Consider the following 23589-nt stretch of genomic DNA (forward strand, 5'->3'; position numbering starts at 1 on the left):
AAGTCTTCTTTATACCAGATTCTTTTAGGAACATATACATTTTTAATTATCTAAGGTGGGGTCAATATCTCTAAAGGAACAAAGTAATAATTCCAAGAGATTATTGAAAAGTGTAGGCTTATTGATATTAAAATATTTTGTATTTATTACACATACATACACACACAAACAGAAAAATGCAAACAAAAGCTATATACTAGAAACAACTGGAGTTACTAGTTTTACATCAACTTACCACTGAAATGCATTGTAATGGAAGTAGACCAAACCAAGACCATATAAAAAGGCAGCATTCTGAAAAGAAAGGGAAAAAAAGAGACTTTTAAGAAAGGCATTTATATCTAATACATATGTTATTATTATAAAATATAGTATCCACGATGTTTTAAGTTATTAACACTCTATCCTGCAGTACAATATATTTACAATATATCTTTAGAACACCAAAATAGCTTAAGAGTCAACAGATGGCACAGAATCCAATCAACTTGGACAGATCCTGTGGTTTCTTTTCAATCAAACTTGTTCTGAAGTAAAAAATCTGTCAGCAACATATAGATGGCCAATGGACATATGAAAAGATGCTCAACATCCGTCTATGGGGTCGCACAGAGTCGGCCATGAAATCAAAACTACAATTAGGTATCACCTCACACCAGTCAGAATGCTGCTGCTGCTAAGTTGCTTCAGTCATGGCCGACCCTGTGCGACCCCATAGACAGCAGCCCACCAGGCTCCCCCGTTCCTGGGATTCTCCAAGCAAGCATACTGGAGTGGGTTGCCATGTCCTTCTCCAATGCATGAAAATGAAAAGTCAAAGTGAAGTTGCTCAGTCGTGTCCAACTCTTCGAGACCCCATGGACTGCAGCCCACCAGCCTCCTCCGCCCATGGGATTTTCTAGGCAAGAGTACTGGAGTGGGCCAGTCAGAATGGCCATCATTAAAAGTCTATAAATAACAAATGCTGGAGAGGGGGTGGAGAGATGGGAACCATCCTACACTTCTGGTGGGAATGCAAGTTGTTGCATCCACAATGAAAAACAGTATGGACACCCTCAGGAAACTAAAAGTAGAATTACCATATGATCCTGCAATCCCACTCCTGAGCATATGTATCTGGACAAAACTAATTCAACAAGATAACGTGCACTTCTATGTTCACAGGAGCACTACTCACAATAGCCAAGAGAGGGAAACAACCTAAATGCTCATAGACAGATGAGTGGCTAAAGAAGATGCAGTACTTATACACAATGGGTTACTACTTAACCATAAAAATAATTTCATTTGTAGCAGTATGAATCCAACTAGAGATTATCATACTAAGTGAAGTCAAGTCAGAAAGACAAAGACTATTAAATAATTTATAATGTGGAACCTAAAACATGACACAAATGAACCTATGATATAGAAACAGACTCAGAGAAACAGAAAACAGACTTGTGATCGCCAACAGCAGGGGTAGATGGACTGGACGTGTGGGGTTAGTAGATACAAACGATTACATCCAGAATGGATGGACAATAAGATCCTACTGTATAGCACAGGAACTATATTCAACCATATTCGAAGTCCTGGGATAAACCATAATAGGAGATATTAAAAAGAATGTGTATATATATATGTACAACTGAGTCACTTTGCTATACAGGAAAAATTAACATTGTAATTCAACTATACTTCAATTAAAAAAAAAATCTGTCGGCAGAATTCCATAGGTAAAACTAAAAGAAAAACCTATTTTTCAGGAATAAGAAAATGCTTGAATTATGCTATCTTATTCTCTCTAGCTTGTATCTCTGTACTCTTTCTCTGGTTCTTTCTGACTGGATTTAATTTTATGTTCAGTGTTGCCAGGAAGGTAGTTAGAATTCAAAGTAAATGCACAATATAAATCTATAACCTATAATTTTAGTATTAACAAAAAACCCACCTGCTAAAATGACACCTAGTCACTTACATTTGGGGCTATAAACATCAGTGATTCCTTTTGCACGCACTACAAAACAGAGATGCTTATCCAGACTCAATACAACCTCCGGCCCCCATACAGGAAACTAGCTAGCTACTCTCTTTTTTCTAAAAAGGGCAAACAGCTGAGTACCGACTATATGTTATCCAAATTCTATATTCCAAAACTTAAAAATTCCAAACTCTTACTAAAATATATCTTACTGCATTATTTTAAGGTTATATTTCCTCAGAAGTACACCCTGAGACAAAAGGTTTTAGTATAAGTATTTTATTTGGGAAGTTACCCTAGAAAACACCAGTAATGGATTTGGAGAAGTAAGGCAGGGAAGGTAAGGAAGCTATTAGGGTGTAGTATGGATGACTATGGGCTTCCCAGGTAGGTTCAGTGGTCAAGAATCCGCCTGCCAATGCAGGAGACATGGGTTTCATCCCTGGGTCAGGAAGGTCCCCTGGAGAAGAAAATGGCAACCCACTCTAGTACTCTTGCCTAGAGAATCCCACAGGCAGAGGAGCCTGGCATGCTACATGATATCACAAAAGAGATGGACACCACTTGGTGACTAAACAACAACCACGACATGAATGGCTATGCAGCTGTGGCCAACAGGGACTCAATCCTACCGGGAATTTCTAGGAGACAGTAAAGAACATTCTCAGAGTCATTTTGTGCTAGGTGTGAGCCAACTATAGTTCTTATCCCACAACTGCTGTCATTCAATGACTGCAGAAAAGAACCAGTGATATTTAAAGTCCAAAGAATAATAAACACCTGGGCGACTTATTGGTATGCAGTTATTCTTTTTAATACTAAAATCTGTTCTAGGGTCATATATTTCCTTTGCATTCTATGTACCCTTCTGGAAGCAATGAAAAAGTTTTCTTAAGTATATCTTAAAATGCAATAAATATGCAAATTTAATTTCATTAGATCCTCATTACCAATTCTCTGAATAAGATAACTACATGCTACAGGGGTATTCACAAAGATCTCAGAAAACATCGGATTCAAAAGTTCATATTCAAATTTTTAAAATTTAGTTGAAAATGGCTTCAATCAGGATCACTCCTTTACCACCCCACCCTGTCGCTGAAATAAAGTGAACTTTTACTAAGTGTCAAGGACAATACTCAAGGGTTGAACAAGCTGAACTGATTAAAATGTACTCTCTCCCACACTCTACTTACTGTGTATGTAGAGGGGGGAGGTATGATATTCAGAATACAAGAGTAGTTAATTCAAAATGTTCTACCCAAGAAAGTCTACATTTGAATCACAACTGTCTCCCTAGGTGGGGGAGGTGGAGGGGAAGAGACCATGGTTGAATAACAATAGACAGCATCTTTCACCAAATCAGGTAACTGCCCAGAGAAGGTAGTGTGGTATGTGGTGGAAATATGAGTTTATCGAGGAATCTTTCTGCTTTCAGTACATATCCTACATTCTCTCAATTTTCTCTGTTCATAGTTCATCCTTCGCCTCTAGGAAAACTTATTGTCACCACCCGTGCCACTGTATAAATTCTATCAGTCCATCTAGACCTATTATGCCATTTTCCCTATGGAGCTTTGTTGCTTCTCCCACCTTAAGCCAGAGGTAATCTTTACAACCTCTAAATTTTGCCTTAGTACAATGTCCCTAGCATGCGACATGGTACAACAGTAAGAACTTAATTTTATGCAAAATGCTAACATCATTTCTTTAAAAGGTTCTAATACGCTGGGCAGTGCATTAAAAAGTGGAGACATAACTTTGCCGACTAAGGTGCGTATCGTCAAAGCTATGGTTTTTCCAGTAGTCATGTATGGATGTGAGAGTTGGACCACCAAGAAGTCTGGGCGCCAAAAAACTAATGCTTTCGAATTCTGGTGTTTGAGAGTCCCTTGGATTACAAGTAGATCAAACCAGTCAATACTAAAGGAAATCAACCCTGAATATTCATTGGAGGGACTGATGCTGAAGCTCCAACACTTTGGCCACCTGATTTGAAGAGCTGACTCACTGGAAAAGACCCTGATGTTGGGAAAGACTGAAGGCAAAAGGAGAAGTGGGCAGCAGAGGATGAGATGGTTAGATACCATCACCGACATGAATTTGAACAAACTCCAGGAAGACAGCTGAGGACAAGGAAGCCTGGAGAGCTACAGTCCATGGGGTCTCAAAGAGTTAGCAACTGAACAACAGCTCTTTGAAATTAAAGAACCAAGAGAAATTAAGCAAACTGCTCCAAGAGACAGTGGCAGACACAGGAACTGAACCTAGGTCTGCCTGCAGAGCTGACTCTTTCAACTACTGTATTTTTGTTATTTGAGTATTGACTAACCTCCATCCCATCAGACAAAAATGTAATCATCTCTGTATACCCAGTTATCACCTAGCATGCACGGTGCTCTCCACCTAGCAGATGCCCAAAGGTTTAGCAAACTTCATCACCCAGTTCGGTATCAAGTTCAGTTCCCTGGGTGACACGGAATTAGTATGAGGGATAGTCTCTATTAATCAGGAGCTTATAAATCTCAGCAAGAAGGCAAGTCTCATTTTTCCATAATAGAAGACAATGTAATTTGAACATTTATTGAGCACCTATTATGAGTCATAACAGAGTTCCTGGTACTGGAAAGACAGAAGTGAACAAAACAGACAAAAACTCCTACCATCAATGAATTTATAATCTAAAGACAAATGACTATGAAGTTACATGAATAATGTATTCCAAGCTGTTAACCATTTAAGAGTTAATTAAGGATTATATAATAAAGACTAGGAAAAGAGGTAGAACTTCAGTACTGTATCTTAAGGATGATTAGAAAAGGAGAAGGAAAAACAAGCCACCTCAGCCAGTGGTTCTAATTCACACATTTTTGGAAATAGTGACCTGGGGCTGTGAATGGCTACATGCCCTGATAAAAATGTATTCCCTCCCAATGTATAGTCATCAAAAATGCCAATAGCAGCCCCACTGAGAAACATGGGTCTAGGCAGAAGGATGACCTGAGCAAAGGCACTGATAGGAAAATGAATTTAAATGTGATGAAGTCATTCTTCAATCTACTGTGAGAAGTTAGGGGAGTAGCTTTCTGAGAAATGTATTATTTATGAAACAAACTCCTGCTTCAGTCCAAATCCTTAGAGGTTATTAGAACATCTCTATCAGGTATCAGCAAACTATGGCACATGGGCCAATCCAGCCAGCCATAGATTTTTGTAAATGAAGTAGTACTGAAACACAGCTACACCCACTCATTTACTTGCTGTCTATAGCTGCTTCCAGATCCAACAGTAGAGCCGAACAGTTACAACACAGAGACTATCTGGCTTATGAAATCTAAAACAGTTACTCTGTTGCCCTTTACAAAAGAAGTTTACTAACTTCTGACCTAGACTGTATTACAGTACTCATCACAATCCCAAATTAAGAAATTATAACAGTAAGATTACCATTCATTTATATTGAAGGCTTTTATACTATGTCTAAAGTTATTCTCAAGGATGTGTGGTTCATTAAGTCAGCAGTTGGCAACCTCATATAAGTTTCTCTTACTGCCAAATTTTCTTAATCCCACAGAAGCCACTGTCATCAATACCCTTTTTCCTGGCTACTTCCACTGAAAAAAAGTTGGTGACATAAGAGCTCTTGCCAGTGAGATTTCTACCATGGGGTTTCTTTGCATAAAGAACAGAAAGTTTTTGCTTTCTTCTCCTTCCACCTCCTGTTAATATGTCATGGTCACCAGAGTGAGGAAGGTATTAACAGTCAATCAAACTGGGTACTCTCCACCTGTTGAATGTACTACAAATAGCTGAAACTCTATGAATCTTACATTGTATGGGAGACTCTGAAGCTACAATGATAGCAATCTCACCAGTTAACCGAGCCAAAAAGTAATCCTCCTTTTCCTCTTACCTCCTCCCTACCAATAAGCCAAATTCATTCTTTTCACAAAGTTCATTTTGCGTCTCAAAGCTTTTGAATCTATCCCCTTCTCCATTTTTACTGCGTTTCTCTAGGTAATTTAGGACTTTGCCTTTGTCTACTTGGCCTGTTTCAACAGTTTCCTAACTCAGCTCCCAAACCTTAGCCTCCCCTTCCATACCCCTGCCCCCTATCCTTTTCAACATACTTTCCACACCACTGCCAGAGAGCTTGCAAAAACTCAAACATTTTTAATTCTTATTTTAAACTCCTTTGAAGATTCCCTATAACCTAGTCTGACTATAAAGGTCTTCATTTTATGACTCTTGCTCAACTTTCCCAATCTCAGAGCCACCACTTCAACTAGGACAAATGACATGCAGACCTATAAATAAAATATGCTCTTACACATTTCCATGATTTTAAACACATTTGCTTCCTTTGCTGAAAAAGCCAATGCCATCATTCCTTCAACTATTTCTCAATTTGGCAAATTCCTATCCATCACACTCATCACTCATCTCTTCTTTCCACAAGTATCATTATTATCTGACACATTCCCAAGTGCAAACAGAGTTAAGCTTTTTGAAACAAGTTTCCAAATGAATACTCATGTCTATTACAGATAGGCCCTTTATCTCTTCCATTAGAAATGAGCTTGTAAAAAGGTAAAGACAGAACTCAAGACATCTTTTGATCCCTATGGTAAAGTAACAAGCATATAGAAGTTATTGGAGAAAGGTATACTGCTGAATAAATCAGTACCTTACAGCCTTAAATAACTTGTTACACATTTTCATCAAAGAATTTAATTGCTCAATCAATTTATGCAGAATTGTTTCCTTAATACAGTCCAAACTACCTTTTGGACACCACAGTTCCTAGTTACAATAATATATAGCAAAAGAGGTTGTTAAAGCTCATTACATCAATCAGGTTCAAAGTTATAGCAATAGAGCAGAAGTTCTGCTTCCCTGAAACTAATACAACATTGTAAATCAACTATACTCCAAAAAAAAAACAAAAAAAAACTCTACTTCCAAAATCTAGGCATAGTATTGTATAGTGATCATGAAATCAGGCTAGAGCAGCCATCACTCTAGCCATTTGTCACATCACATTAGCCGCTTGGCTTGTCACCACTGACTCACAAAACAAGTTAACGGAGTCATAATTTCATAGGGTTATTTTGAGGAATTAAGATCATACATGTAAAATACTTAAAATAACAACCTGACACTTGGGATATTTGTGAGAAGTAAAGGAGGCAATGTATCTATCACCAACAACAAAACATATCTTGTACATGGTAATTGTTCAATGGATAGAATATGATACATAAAATTCTAAGTCTCACATGCTGTAAAAAAAAAAAAAAAATTACACATTAAAGATAAGAAGATTCAAAAGCAAAAGAGAGTTGTGGACAAGACTACCCAAATCCCATGCAACATAAGCAGAGGATTTCAGAAGTAGTAACCAGAACCTGGAGACAGCCTGAATCACTCAAGCAAGAAGCTCAGCATAGTGATAGGCTGTCATGGTCGATATTCAAAATGAACAATGAAGTTGCAATGCTGGCAATCATTTCATTAGAGCAGAGCTGGCAGGTGCTGAAATAATGAAAATAGCTATGGATGTGCCTTTCTAAGGAAGAGCCCTGGATAAAGATACTTGTGTTTAATTTTCTTAAAATCTAGACTACAGAACTCCTGCTACCAGTGCAGCAGTCAAGCAGAGAGTTTTTCCCTTTCCTACTTAAGTGCATACTTACACTCCCCATTATCCAGGGAAAAATTTTAAGTGAAACAACAAGGCTTTCACAGCATACAGACATAATTCCCTTATTTACCAATAATATGAATTGATTTCTTTTTTTTTTTTTGATTTCTATTATTAATATAGTCTATTTTGCAACAACATTGTTTGCAGTCCTATTATCACGATCAGACAAAATAAGACATTTCTCAGCCTCTCTTGCAGCTGCAAGTTTTCAAATTACTACGTTCTTGTAAGTGAGATGTCTATGAAGGGATATGTAAAATCTCATGATTCCCTTCAAAGAAAGGGCTGTTGCACTCTGCTTTCTCTTCCTCTGACCAGGTCCTTGGAATGTAGAACCAGATCCTAGGCATTAGATAAAGACAACTCAAGAAAGAAAAAATATAGACCAATTTCAATTATGAACAAAGATGCAAAGATGTTACATATTAGCAATCCCAATCCAGATATAACTAACAACAATAAAAACTTACTGCTAATTTGAATTTACTTAAGAAATGCAAGACTGATTTAAGGAGAAAAAACATAAAATTATCTCAAAGGATACCAGAAAAGTATTTTCATACAAAATAAAAATGCTGACCTTAAACCAAAAATTTTTGAAGTTAGTTGTCATTAGAGTAAGGATGTTCATTTCCATTCTTAGATTGTTATTTACTAAAAGAAGAAAACTTAATCATACTTCGAACATTTAAAGTAATATAAATTACACCTCAAAAGAGCTGGAAAGAAAAATCAGCTATTTTTGTGGAGTTAATTAGTTTATATGGAAAAACAAGCAACAAAGAAAGGACAGTCAGGGAAACCCTAAAAACAACAATGGGGAAAGGATGTTGTAGCAGTACCATATACATACTGTATATGTAGTATATAAACATGAGCTTCCCTGGTGACTCAGACGGTAAAGAATCCCCCTGCAATGTGGGAGTGAAAGTGAAAATCGCTCAGTCATGTCCCCATGGACTGTTATAGTCCATGGAATTCTCCAGGCCAGAATACTCGAGTGGGTAGCCTTTCCATTCTCCAGGGGATCTTCCCAACCCAGGGATTGAACCCAGGTCTCCCACATTGCAGGCGGTTTCTTTACCAGCTGAGCCACAAGGGAAGCAATGTGGGAGACCTGGATTCAATTCCTGGGTTGGGAAGATCCCATGGAGGAGGACATGGCAACTCACTCCAGTATTCTTGCCTGGAGAATCCCCAGACAGGGGAGCCTGGTGGGCTACAGTCCATTGGGTTGCAAAAAGTAGGACACAACTGAGCAACTAAGCACAGTGTAAACATATTGCAAACCTTTATAAGTAAAATAGTATAGTATTAATTCACGCACAGACTAATGAAATAGACCAGAGAAACTATAAACAGACAAATCTGCATATGAAAATTTACCATACAACTAAGGCAACATCTCAAATTAGTAGGGAAAAGATGAATTTTTTTAAACAATATATTGTATTGAGATAATTAACCACAGGAAAAGAATAAACTTAGATGTTCCTCACACTACAAATTAGGGATAAATCCCAAATGTATCAAGACTTAAATTAAAAACCTAAAACCATTCAAGTACTGAAAGAAAATGTAGGTGATCTGTCTAACATCTGGAAGTAAGGAAAAAACTATCTTATGATTCAAGATGCGGATGCAATTTAGGAAATACTGAAAAATTTGACTAGACAGAAATAACTTCTGCATGGGCAAAAACAAACACAAAAGCAAATTAAAACAAGTGGCAAACTGCAACTTTTATCACAGATAAAGGATAAATACGCATCATACATAAAATACAGCTATATAAAACGGAGAAAGAAAACAACAGTCCAACTGAAAAACTGGGAAGAGAGATGAACAAATATTTTAAAGAAAATTCGAATAGTCTTTAAACTTCAATTAAAAATTCAATTAAGAAAATGCAAGTTAAAACAACTAGAGACATGATTTCTCATTCATCAGATTCCACAGAAGTCTGACATGGATTTTCTTAGTTAAGACCAAGGAAAAGCAAGAGATCTGAGATGAGTGGTTCACACGGTGTGTACCACTCAGGAAGTTCACAGCAATCCCACTAATACCAAAGAACCACTAACAAAAATACAAAAAGAAACTTGTACTATTTATTGCAGTACTACCTGTACCAAAGAAACTGACTGAATAAACAATGGAAGAAATCACCATGACATGAGATTAGGCAAAGGTTTCTTAGCTATAAAACCAAAAGCACAAGCAATGAAAGAAACAGTTGAAAAACTGGATGTCATCACAATTTAAAATTTTTGCACTTCAAACTATACTGTTGAGACAGCGAAAAAATAAGCCACAGATTTTGAGAAAATATTTGCAAATTATATCCAATAAAGGCTTATATCCAGAATGTACAAAGAACTCTTACAACACACTAATTTAAAAAAATGTAAAAATCAGCAAAGGGTTTAAATAGGCATTTCATCAAACAATATATACAAACAGCTAATGTGGCCGTTAAACAATGCTCAACAACAGTCATTAGGAAAATGCAAATAGAAACCATAATAAGATACTATTCCCTATCCACTACGAGGGCTACACTCAAAAACTGGACAATTTCTGGTGCTGATGAGGATATGGAGAAACCAAAACCCTCAAACACTGTCGGTGAGAATGTTAAATGTTACAGCTACTCTAGAAAACAATTCTGGCAGTTTCTCAAAATGTTAAACATAGATTTACTTTATAACCTGGCAATTCTACTCCTGATTATTTACCAAAGAGAACTGAAACTGTATGTCCACACAAAAATTCGTATACAGATATTCACAGGGGCGGTATTCACAACAGTCAAAAAATGGAGACAACTAAAATGCTCATCAACTGATGAATAAAAAATATGTGGTACAGTCACACAATGGAGTATTAATAGATAATAAAAAGGAATGAAGTATTAATACATGCTACACAAGGATCAATCTTAAAAATGTATGCTTAGTAAAAGAAGTCAGTTACAAAAGACTGCATATTATGATTCCATTCATATGAAAATACCCAGAAAATACAAATACATACAGAGAGAAAGTAGATTAGTGCTTGCCAGGGACTGGGCATGAGGTTTCGTTACGGTGAGATGGACAAGTCCTAAAATAACTTTGGTTATGGCTGTACAACTCTGGAAATTTACTAAAAGTCACTAAATCGCAAAATTAAAGCAGGTGAATTTTGCAGTATTTAATTATACTTTAATAAGCTTTAAAAAGACTAGAAAAGATATCTTCAATACATTTTTTTAAATTATCAAAATACACTGTTAAAACCTCTACATGTCAAAAACAAAGATAAATTAGGCAACATAAAAAAAATAAAATCCACCTTAAAAATCTGAAATGGCAATTCAGATGAAGAAACCCCACTGATCAGTAAGCTTATACTTAAAAGTAAATACGATATGAAAGATTAATCTGTCCAGGCACTGCTTAAACTAAGAAAATAGATTATTTCATTGCTGTGTGCAGTTCTTCATTTAGGTATCAGGGGTTGGGGATGGGGGACACATGTACACCCGTGGCTGATTCATGTTAACGTATGGCAAAACCCACCACAATAGTGTAAAGTGATTAGCCTTCAATTAAAATAAATAAAGTTTTTTTTTAAAACGGTTAGCTTCAGTTGTTCTCAGAGCTCCAATTACAGACAGACCATAGCAATAAAGATTTTCATTTTGCCTTCCCTTTTCAACCTAATACACCCATCTTCAAACTTCTTTTCTACCTAAGTACCAACTTAAGGAAACCGAAGAATCATTTGTTGCCATTTGGTTTTGCTGGCTTTAACTTCCACACTTTGGATCATCTTTGGCCAATAAATTAATTCAGAATAAACTAATTATTTTAATACAAGGTAATCAAAATCACTGCAGATGGTGACTGCAGCCATGAAATTAAAAGACACTTGCTCCTTGGAATTAAAGCTATGACTAACCTAGACAGCATATTAAAAAGCAGAGACACTATTTGCTGACAAAGGTCTGTCTAGTCAAAGCTATGGTTTTTCCAGTAGTCATGTATGGATGTGAGAGTTGCATTATAAAGAAAGCTGAGCACCGAAGAATGGATGCCTTTGAACTGTGGTGTTGGAGAAGACTCTTGAGAGTCCCTTGGACTGCAAGGAGATCAAACCAGTCCATCCTAAAGGAAATCAGTCCTGAATATTCATTGGAAGGACTCATGCTGAAGCTGAAGCTCCAATACTTTGGCCACCTGATGAGAAGAATTGACTCCATGGAAAATACCCTGATGCTGGCAAAGACTGCAAGAGGGAGGAGAAGGGGACAACAGAGGATGAGATGGTTGGATGGCATCACCAACTCGATGGACATGAGTTTGAGCAAGCTCCAGGAGTTGGTGATGGACAGGGAAGCCTGGCGTGCTGCAGTCCATGGGGTCGCAGAGTTGGACACAACTGAGCAACTGAACTGAATCATATAAGACAGAGCAAACCAAGAACACTCGTTTTCTTTTTCCAATCACTTTTCCCTAGAATAGTTTCAATTAACAAAACAAAAAAGCAAGAGCACAATATGTTTTGAGTATAACCAGCAGTGATCTGCCAGAGAAGAGAAGGGGAGGGAAGAGAAGGGTAGGGGCATGCAAATGTGCACTAACCTTCCAGTAGTCAGATTGTAAACTGTAGTACCTCTGGTATGCAGATAATGCTGAAAGAGAGAAAACAAGCATGAGTCATAATTCTGTCCCATTTCAAAATCAATTAATACAAGTTTCAAGAAACATTACAACAAAACTCCCACCGTAGCCACCTCCGAGCAGACATTGATATTTAAAATGAAACAATTTAGAACTCTGAGGCATCCCTACTCATCCTCAGACAAGGTAACAAATGTCAAATATATGGGAGTTCAAGGAAGTAAAACCATGGTCATGTTTCTTGAACAGAATCCAGGCAACCTCTTGAATCAACCTGACCTTCCTCAGAGACCAAATCTGATAAATGGATTAATATTCTAGAATGTGATGGGTCATTTGTTCTAACAAGTAATCTCACTTCCAAAAGTGACTTAAGAGCTCAACCACCTCAAAGAGCAAAGGAACTACAGTTGACTACTGAACAACACAGAGGATAAGGGGCACTGACCTCTGCACAGTAGAAAAGCTTCATATAACTTAGAATCGACCCTCTGTATTCGCAGCTCTGTATCCTTTGACTTAACCAACCACAGATCATGTAGTATCTGTAGTATTTGCTACTGAAAAATTTTCATGTGTAAGTGGACCTGTGAAGTTCAAACCCCTGTTGTTCAAGGGTTGACTATATTCCTTTTGTGCTGTTTCCTTTCATATTATCAACAAAAAACCCAGTCCACAATCACCTTACTCTAAACTCCAACTCTATTCCAAAATAGGGCATCTCATACCCCTAAATCCATCTCAAGGTTTAACAGGCTCTGGAAACAATTACAGTACAGTTGTCTTTTGGTAGCTGCAGTGAATTAGTCCCAGGACCACCAAAGATAACAAAATCCACTGTGATCAAATCCCATAGTCAGCCTTGCATGTGCAGACTCCACATCCACAAGTCATCAACACAGCAGTACATATATGTACTGAAAAAAACTCTCATGTAAGTGGACTTGTGTGGCTCAAACCCATGCTGTTGAATGGTCAACTGCAGCTCTCATCAATCCAAAAACTCAGTGTGAAGTGAAAGTTGCTCAGTCGTGTCTGACTCTTTGTGACCCCATGCTATACAGTCCATGGAATTCTCCAGGCTAGAATACTGGAGTGGGTAGCCGTTCCCTTTTCCAGGGGACCTTCTCAACCCCAGGGATCAAACCCAGGTCTCCTGCTTTGCAGGCAGATTTTTTACCAGCTGAGCCACCAGGGAAGACCAGTAAGGAGGAGGTAAAATTATACATGCACATTAGAATTAGGAGAGAGACCTTTTTATAAAGAACTCATGAGCAGTAGTCATGGGGATGTAATGTACAGCAAGATGACTATAATTAATAATACTATATTGCATATTTGTAGCTACTCAGAGTGAATCTTAAAAGCTTTTGTCACAAGGGGAGAAAATTGTAACTGTATATGGTGACAAATGTCAACAAGACTTCCTATGATCATTCCACAGTATATGCAAATATCAAATCATGTTATACACCTGAAACTCAGTTATATATAAATTATACTTCAATCTTCAAAAAGAATTAACATTTTCAAATAAAATTTTCAACAAGTGCAATAATTTTGTGTGTGTGTATGGGCAGGGTGGGCAGGGGGAGTTTCGAACAGAGAAAGGTTTATTGCAGGGCCAAGTAAGAATAGGGCAGTTCATGCTCAAAAGACCTGAACTCCCTGCCTTTCCTTGTTGTTGTATTTTTTTTTTAATTGGAGGATAATTGCTTTACAATAGTTTCTGCTATGTAACAATATGAACCAGCTGTAAGTATACGTGTATCATTCCCTACCGTCTTGAGTCTCCCTCCTACCCGCTCCCCACATCCCTCTTAAGTCACCACAAAGTAAGTAAGATTTCCAACAAGTGTTATAAGATTCTGTACTGATAAAAATGGGGTAGGTAGAAATTAATATTACCTAAAATCCCAGGTATAATGTTTTCGTACTGTTTATCAATAAGCTTCCAAAATGAATACCATATACAGAACTTTCTGAATATGTACCAATTAGAGAAGCATCACCCCAAACCATCATCACATATTTGAACAAATAACTCATTTGAATAATGTTCATCTTTTTTGCACAAAGATGATGCCAACCAACCACTAAAAGGACATTTAGTTTGTAATTTTTCCAGCTTTGAGAAGAGTTGATTTCAAGCCATCTTCTGTTTTCTAGTTCTTCATACAGGAATGTAGGTAGCTCATAAAGATCAATGATTAACTGTTTTCTAAAAAGAAAAGCAAACCAACTTATCAGGCTAGACAGAGCAGTCAAACAAGGTTTGACTGACTGATTTTATAGAGGACAATCATGGAAAAGGTGTTTTCTCTACTAGATGTGAACAAGGAAGCATGTGTCACCAACTGCCACCACAAGGGAAACTGGTCTTAAGGTGAAGCCCACAGAGGATAGCAGTAAGATGGAAAGTACCGGGATACTTCTAGACTTCAACTTGCCTATGAACTTTCAACTTCACATGTGAGGAAATAAATCTCCCTATTGTTTAAGCTAGAATCAAGTCTTCAATATTTTTGCCTAAAAACATTCTAACTAGGAGAAGTCAAGGTCCCTGATAATTTTGTGCAGTCACCATACCAAACCTGGACTGCCCCTTTAAAGGGAATTTCAACAAACTCGGAGATGTTTCCAATAATCTGAGTTACAATATATATTACATGATTTCATAAAATACCCATTTTTTAGAATTTGAAGAGCCCTTACAAAAACAGTACGATGTCCTCCAAAGTAACTAAAAGTGAAGTATAAGAAGCCCCTGTGATTACCAATTGGGAGATGATGAACTGAAAAATTAATACAAGCCCTCAAGTTCAAAGTAACAAACGTAAATGCTCCAAACTGGAAGTAGAGATTTATAAGACACTTCTTCAATGAACATTTGTTATCTTTCCATTCATTTACACAGTTTTCAACCATGGCGGGGGGGGGGGGGGGGGGGGGCAGCGGGCGGGCAGTGGCGGTGTGTGTGTGGTGTGTCTAAGCACTATGTTCAGTCGCTCAGACGTGTCCGACTCTATGCGACCCCATAGACTGTAACCTCCCAGGCTACTCTGTCCACGCAATTTTCCAGGCAAGAGTACTGAAGTGTGTTGTTATTTCCTACTCCAGAGGATCTTGGCAGGAGGATTCTTTACCACTAGTGCTACCTGGGAAGCCCCCTCAACAATTATACATCGCTCCAGTAGGCCTAAGATCCTATTTTAAGGAAAGACTTTAACATATTAAACACGTTTCCTAATCCAAACAAATCATTAAGACTTTACAAGTACCCATCACCATAGTCTCTCTAGTGAAATTCTTTTAACTAAAGCACAATCCTTATTTCTAATCTTTAAGTCAGCTACCTATCATGAAAATAAATTCCTACTACACTACAACTAGATTTTCCTGAACTCCTTAATAGAAAATGCGGGAAATTATTTATTTGAACATCCTTATATTGCTTAAAAACCAGTTTCAGGATTGTAGCATACGTCTAACAGCTTTTCCTTCCCTAAACCACCTAATCTTCACTTTGAGATTCTAAGTTATTTATTGGCTTAAGAAGTCCTCGTTCATACCACTAGGAAATCTTTTTAACAATATTTTAGGCCAGACTGCCGTTTTCTTCTGCCACTTAACCAAGAATGGTGTCCTCAAACATATTAATTTCAACTCTCTATCAACCAATTTCCAAAGCTCAGATCTTTTTAATCCTCGAAATCAAGTTCATTTACAGACTTAAAATTACTTTTTAAAAATAATTTTGAATTTTACTTTTAAATAAGTCCATTTAGTCTCTGTAGATTATTTAAAAGGGGAAAAATATAATGAACTTAAATTATTATAGAAAACTGGCAAAATTTAACAAAGGAACCAGGTCTTAAAAAAGTAAAAGCAAAAGAAAACAAAAAGAAAAAAATAAATGCAAATGAGAAGTTAAATTTAACTTTTATAACAACTTAACGGTTCTGTAATCTTTCTCATTCTATTTTGTCCTTTACTTCATAAAAACAGGAGGAAGAGTGGAATCAAACAAGGAAATTGTCAAGGATAAAAGAATCACCTACACAGTTGGGAGAAGTGCTACACACAGTCCTTCAACTACACCTGCCCTTTAGCTTCACAACTGTGCTGTACCATTTTTATGTATGAAAATGATGAAATTAAACAGTAACAGTAATACTCTGTAGTGTTAAGAAAAATACTCAACAGTGGCAAGAATTCAAGAAAATAAGCAGTTTATTATTCTACTGGCACTGTAAGTATAAATTGGCAAAACTTTTTGTAGCATAATTTAGCACTATCCATCAAAACTGTGTGTGTGTGTGTGTGTGTGTGTATACATGCTTTCACTCAGTAAAATTTACCAAGCTATCCTTCTAAGAACATAAACACAGAACTTTGCAAAAAGTTAGTTACAAGAACAGACAACAGTGAGTATATAGTCTACATGTTCAATAGGGAACTGTTCTACCTATATGATAGAATACTATGCAGGGAACTGAAATGTAAATTACAAAGCATGTTTTTAAGACAGAGATTAACCTGATACACTACGCTAAAGTTGCAGCATTTAGTTCAACTTTAAATATTCAAAGCTTACTGTTAATAGAAAAGCCTCTGAAAATTTATATCAAAAATGTTTTTTAGGACTTCCCTGGTGGTCCAGTGGTTGGGAGTCCAGCTGCCAATGCAAAGGACAGGAGTTTTATCCCTGGTCTAGGAGGATTCCACATGCTGCAGAGCAACTAAGCCTGTGCCTCACAACTATTGAGCCTATGCTCCGCAACAAGAGAAGCCACCACAATGAGAAGCCTGTGCACTGCAACTAAAGAAAGCCTGTGTGCAGCAATGACGGCCCAGTGCAACCAAAAAAAAAATAAATTTTTAAATTTCTTTTTTAAAAAGATTTGCCTTGGCAGTTCTCTGGTGACCCAATGCTGAGGACTCCATGCTTCCACTGCAGGGGGCACAGGTTTGACTGCTGGTTCGGGAACTAAGATCTCACATGCAACATGGAGTGCCCCCCGCCCCAAAAGTGCCTATAGTAGTGTGGCAAAAAAAAAAAAAAAAAAGCCTCTAAATGATAAAATATAAATGAGCCATTAAGGCATTCCTATAATATTTCTTAATTATTCTTAGATAGCTTGCACCAAGCTAGATGCAGTGAAATACATGTAACAAAATACACGGTTCCTGCTCTCAAGCTGTTTACTTTTTATGGTTATATGTATTCTAATGCTTTTCTGTAAACAATGAACATATTATTTGTGTAAATGTTAAAAAAAAAGTGTACTTCTTGTGTTAAACTTAGATGGTCAAGATTACCAAATGAGGGTCACCAGAAAGGCCAACAGGATATGGTAGGGAAAAAAGCCATTTTAGGTAAACTTGGTTCTAATCCTGACCTCACTGCTTCCTATAAGACTGACATCAAGGAATCTAATTCAAGCTATTTCCTTACAGTTCACAGGCAGCCCTGAAGTTTGTCAGTAAAATAGAAAGCTGTAACAAAGAACAAAAAGAGAAGTCCAAAGCCGTATTGTAACTCATCTGGAATTAAAGAAAGATCTAGAGAAATAGAGCTGGAGAGTAAAGAGGGTCAAGAAAAAAATGTAGTAGGTGACAGAGAGTTTCTCATGCTTGGAAATATTATGGCTCTGAGGTAAGACTGTCAAAACAAGAGAAAGAGGGTGCACGCGATGACAAATTCACACAGTACAGGAATGAAAAGAAACAACAATGTAGGTTAAGAGTGACAGCTTTGCCTGAAAAAACAAGAGTCTTCTTCAGAGTGAGATGCAAAAGAAATGCAAGAAGATCTAAAATTCAATCTATACTCATATTAGACTATACACTAATTGCAGGCAGAACTCAGCGTTTCTCTTTTCATCCCTAAGCTAATGTGTAACACTATAGGCAGCAGGTTAGCTGCTCGTGGGTGAGTCTATGAGATGGAAGGGAAGGGAAAGGAAAAAAGTACAAACAAATCTCTCAGTTGAACTGACTGCCATCTTTAGGCCTAAATAAGCTGTGATTGCCTGAGATTATTATTATTAGGTCAACAGATCTTTGATTTATTTTTTATATCTGAGGCTGAACTAAAAAGCTGTATTTATAACCTGGGATAAAAGAGACCTCAGAAAGTTTATACTATTTCACTGTTTATAAGTGACTGATGCACTGAGCTCTCTAGCACCTTTCTGCCTTCTCAAATCTATGACTGCCTTAAACACATCTTCTCCTATATGTAGCATTAATACACATTAACATTTGAAAAACCATTTGGATAGCATCCAACATAACAGACCTTTGTCCCTAAGATTAGAGACAATCGAACAGGAAGCTGGAAAAGCGAAGAAACAAATGCAATCCTTTTACTCCCTTATCAGCATCTTTACTGAGGTTTTCAAGTCAAATTAATACATTTAGTGAAATCTCAGATTTACTACTTCTTCATTATTAAAGTAATATACTCTTCGAGATCTTTAAAATCGCACATTTGGTTTACAAGAATCATCAAGTAGCTGTCTTATTTGTAGTCCTTCTATCTAGTCCTTTAAGTCCTCTCTAGTTCTTGAAATTACTACAACTTTTGCTTGTTGCCTAGATATGGTGTTCTGATAACCTGGCTTATGGTCACTAATTTTCTTCCTTGAGTTATTTCTCAATTGCATTTTCTAATTCTAAGCCATAAATGTGTGTGTGTGTGTGTGTGTGTGTGAAGTCGCTTCAGTCGTGTCCAACTCTTTGCAACCCCATGGATTGCAGCCTGCCAGGTTCCTTGTCCATAGGATTCTCCAGGCAAGAATACTGGAGTTGGGTTACCATGTCCTCCTCCAGGGGATCTTCTGACTCAGGGATCAAACCCACGTCTCTCACGTCTCCTGCATTGGCAGGCGGGTTCTTTACCACTAGCACCACCTGGGAAGCCACAAATAGACCGAACAAAATCAATGATTCTCAAATGGTGTGTGTGTATGTACACACACACACACACACACACGGATGGAGTGGAGTGTTGACACACACACACACACACGGATGGAGTGTTGTCATTCCACCCAGGAAACACAGCAATCAACAATGACTGTTCTCTCATAATTTTCCATGCTGCTGCTAAGTCACTTCAGTTGTGTCCGACTCTGTGTGACCCCATAGATAGCAGCCCACCAGGCTTCCCCGTCCCTGGGATTCCCCAGGCAAGAACACTGGAGTGGGTTGCCATTTCCTTCTCCAATGCATGAAAGTGAAAAGTGCAAGTGAAAAAAAAAAAAGAAAGGAAAAAAAAAAAAAAGTGCAAGTGAAGTCGCTCAGTCGTGTCCAACTCTGTGCGACCCCATGGACTGCTGCCTACCAGGCTCCTCCGTCCATGGGATTTTCCAGGCAAGAGTACTGGAGTGGGGTGCCATTGCCTTCTCCATACATATTCACAAATATTTACATATAATTTCTATTAATTAAACTGTTCCTATAATCCATCACATATATTCACAAGAATATATACACCTGTCTTTAAGCCCTGGTCTCTCAGGTGTTCTTCAACCCAAAGAAGAGAAATCACAGTACCATCTACATGGCTTAAGTCTATCTGACAGCCCCATGAGCTGTTTAGTTCAGCTGAGGTTGATGGTTTAGCTATGGGTGTAGGAGTGGAAAGGAGGTATGGTAGACACTTAAAAACCATTCGAATCCCATTTCAAGGAAGACCTGTTGGCAGTTATACATACAAAAGACAGCTTCTAGCAGTGACTGCTCTAAGCTACAGAGAGCAACCCGGAGGTCACACTCCTTTCCACGTCCAATATGGAATGATGGAGTATAAAGGCATGAAGGGACTTCCCTGGTGGTCCAGTAGTTAAGAATCTGCCTCGGGGAGCACATGTGTACCTGTGATGGATTCATTTTGATGTTCGGCAAAACTGATACAATTATGTAAAGTTTAAAAATAAAATTAAAAAAAAAGAAAAAAGAATCTGCCTTCCAATGCAGGGAATGCAGGTTCAATTCCTGGTTGGGAAACGAAGATCCCGTGTGCCTTGGGGCAACTAAGTCCATGAGCCACACCAAAAGATCCTACATGCTGCAACTAAACTAAGACCCCCAATGCAGCCTAGATAGACAGACAGACCGACCGACAAGATAGATAGATGAAAAAAGGCCTGGTCATCATGACCCAACTTGTGATAGCTTTCTGAAAGACCATTCTAGCTCCAGAGCTCTCCATGGAGTTGACCAAGGCTGTCACAGCTTAACTTCTCCCTCTGTCCAATTCTGGTTCCATTTCCCACCTTCCACATAAGTGTTGATCCTAAAGGTACTCCTTTCTAAACATCTTGTAAGCTAAACTCACTTCAGAGGAATCCAACCAACATGAGGCTAAGTGCAATGAGCCTCCAGCCTCCATTTTCCCACAATTCTCTAACCTATTACTTTTTTAGGATAAATTCCTAGAAACCAAATGACCAAATCAGGTGACAGAATTTTTTTTAAATTCTTCATAAATACTACCAACCACAGGAGTTAAAAAAAGGGCCTGTTTTCCATCTACTCCAAATTCCTCTGAAATGACAGGAAAGATAATTTCTAATGAATAAATTCATAACAGAAATGATAACCAAAGTATGCTATATACAGATCAGAAATTTTTAGAAATTCATCCTATCTTAATGGAAGCAGATGAGATCAGAATAAGAAATAAGGGCAGAAAAACCAAAGTACAAAATATTCACAAAACAGGTTCTACCATTTTCTACTCCAAAAGTAGAAGCAGTTTTTCATAAGGAACCCCAAACTCAGAAAACTTCACATACAAGAGGACTCAGAACAATATATAAAGAACTGTCCCTCAGAATAAACAGGGCTAGTAAATATCCTACATAAATACATCTGAGCAGTTTACTCACACGTTCACTGAGTGGTTTATGTTTATTCCCCAAGAAGTTATGGTTTATAATCTGTTCTCTAAAAACAAACATTTAGCTGGAGCTGGGGAGGTTCTCATTTTGCAATGCTTTCAATGAAAAAAGGAGGAAGTAGCCTTCAGGTAACAAATGACTCCATAAATTTGTGGTGACGGTGACGGTGTGTCTAAGTGGTTACTAGACACTGGCTCTAGTCTGGGACTTACAGGAAGACAGTGAAGAGAATGGATATAAAGAATTCAGTAATTAAGTATTTTTAAAGGATTTTTTTTTAAGTGGGAAAGCGGTCAATAAAGCCTCAAGGATGAATTCAAACAACTCACATCTTATTTCCTAAGAAGCCATCAGCTTGAAATCTGAAATACAAATGTATGCCTCTGCATCCATTCTCTCCTTCCTCTTCTTCCTATTACAATCAACCTACTGCCTATCTATCAATGGCCAGTTCATCTACAAAGTAAGCAAATGGGTCACAGAGTAGATTTTTTCAAAGGCTTAAATCCTTAGGTTATCCTTCTCCTCTCCCATCTATTTAGATTATTCCTACCAACTAGGTTGTCAAACACTGTCTAGTTGCAACATACCCCCATCCCACCTTCAAAACAAATATCCCTAGACTTCTCATTACCTTCACAGCCAAACATTTTATAAAAAGGAAAATGCAGCTAAATCCACAGATGAATGAAGTTTTAAAAGCTAATTAAATAGTTTTTAAATGACCACTAAGCAATAAGGACATACAGACTCATATGCAAACCTAAGTCTGGGTCTCTGTCTATACGCTGTAAAACTAGTGTAGTCTCCAAGCACAAAGTGCAGCATTGAAAAATAAAACTGCACAGAACTCTGTATTATTTCCTTTGTATAATGGTTTCCTTTACGTAACCGTTTTAATTAAAATTAAAGTATCCAATAGACTAATTGTTAATACCTATTATCCTGAAGTCATTTTTCTTAAGTACTAACCAGTTTCACAGAGGAATCCCAAAACACCTGAACAGCTAGTACTTCCTCCCCTCCTTTTACAGATTATAGACAGAAGCTTAGGGATATTTATATAATCTGTTAAAAGTAATGCAACTGAACCGTAGAGCTGACCTGGGAAACAAATAAGCCTAACTTCAAATTCCATGGTATACCTGTCTCAAAGTAAAATCACATTTTCATTAGCAAAGTATTTGACCTATTATAAAAGAGGCATAATTAAACATCAACAATCTTTTGCTCTAGCACTGAAATAACCTTCTAGTTTTTCAGCCTACTACATACATTTGTGGAAAACAAGCATAAGTCCATCCACTCCCATTAAAATGTTTACTATCATCAAACTGTTAAAATGTTATTGGTTATACAATGTTACTAGTTTGCTATGGATTTTTGCCTTTGGTATTGAAGTGTATGGTATTTGCAGGTGCTTTTAACTTCCCAAGTGGATAGTGGCCTGTGTCAGCAGCATGGTAGCATAAAAAGGATGTATCTTGGGGACTACCTTCAGTTATTTAACTCACTTATTTCCAACAGGAAAAAAAACTTCAAATGAATAAAAAAATGTTTTATCCACTGCTCAAGCTCATGTGTGACCATCTCTGTTACTTACCGTTTTAACATGGCTACAGATCAGATTTTCATTCAAATATTTTCAAGCTAAAATGTAAGTTAAAAGATAAAGAAAAGAAATGCAAGGTTTGTGTTACTTTTCCAAACTTGTCCATCAATGGCTCACTTTCTATTATGGTCAAGCCTTTAAAACACAGGCACCTTTCACATGGCAAAATAAAACAGCAGTACACGGGTAGTTATCATTTAGCTGAATAGTCAACCTGCTGATTTACATGGAGTCGTGTGAACTTTTCCCATTTCCATTTTTTCTACTTTTTTTTTTTCCTCATTGTTTAGGGGTGTTCATAAGCTTGCAATTTCTTAGAAGTAAGAATAGTAATACCTTCGATAGAGTACGATTACAATTATTTTGAATACATATATAAATCAAACAGTATTTAACAAGGGGAAAAATTACCTTTTGGATAATCTTCCAATAAGAGGTTGAAGTGACCTAATTGACAAAAGAAATCAGACTCCACTTTTCCTTCAGCTTTTAAGATTAGAGATTCGTAGCAGCGAACGGCCTAGAAAAAAAAACACAAACATTTAAGAAAAAGACAAAACCCTAAAATGCATTTCCTTCCTGAGATTATGCATATAATCCTCCATTCAATCACCCAAGAAATCAATATACTTTATTTCTATCTCAGATACAGCCAAAGCATCAATCTTCTAAAACACCTACATGTTTATTAAAAGAGCCACTAATTATGGCATATCCTTTTCCTATCT

At 37.3% G+C, this 23589-nt stretch overlaps 1 protein-coding gene across 8 annotated transcripts in view; it reads right to left on the reverse strand.

Annotated features, from left to right (window-relative positions):
- Positions 1–23589, reverse strand: part of KDM6A (lysine demethylase 6A) — a 179563-nt gene that overhangs the window by 95251 nt on the left and 60723 nt on the right. For all 8 annotated transcript variants that reach the window (XM_024987737.2, XM_024987736.2, XM_024987732.2 and 5 more), the window contains exons 3-5: positions 23273–23381; positions 12299–12348; positions 236–294 (exon numbers count right to left, since the gene is read on the reverse strand). In XM_024987737.2, the coding sequence (XP_024843505.1) occupies positions 236–294; positions 12299–12348; positions 23273–23381 (218 nt within the window). The remainder of the gene's footprint in view (positions 1–235; positions 295–12298; positions 12349–23272; positions 23382–23589) is intronic.

This window comes from Bos taurus, chromosome X (assembly GCF_002263795.3).
Source record: "Bos taurus isolate L1 Dominette 01449 registration number 42190680 breed Hereford chromosome X, ARS-UCD2.0, whole genome shotgun sequence".
NCBI lineage: Eukaryota > Metazoa > Chordata > Mammalia > Artiodactyla > Bovidae > Bos > Bos taurus.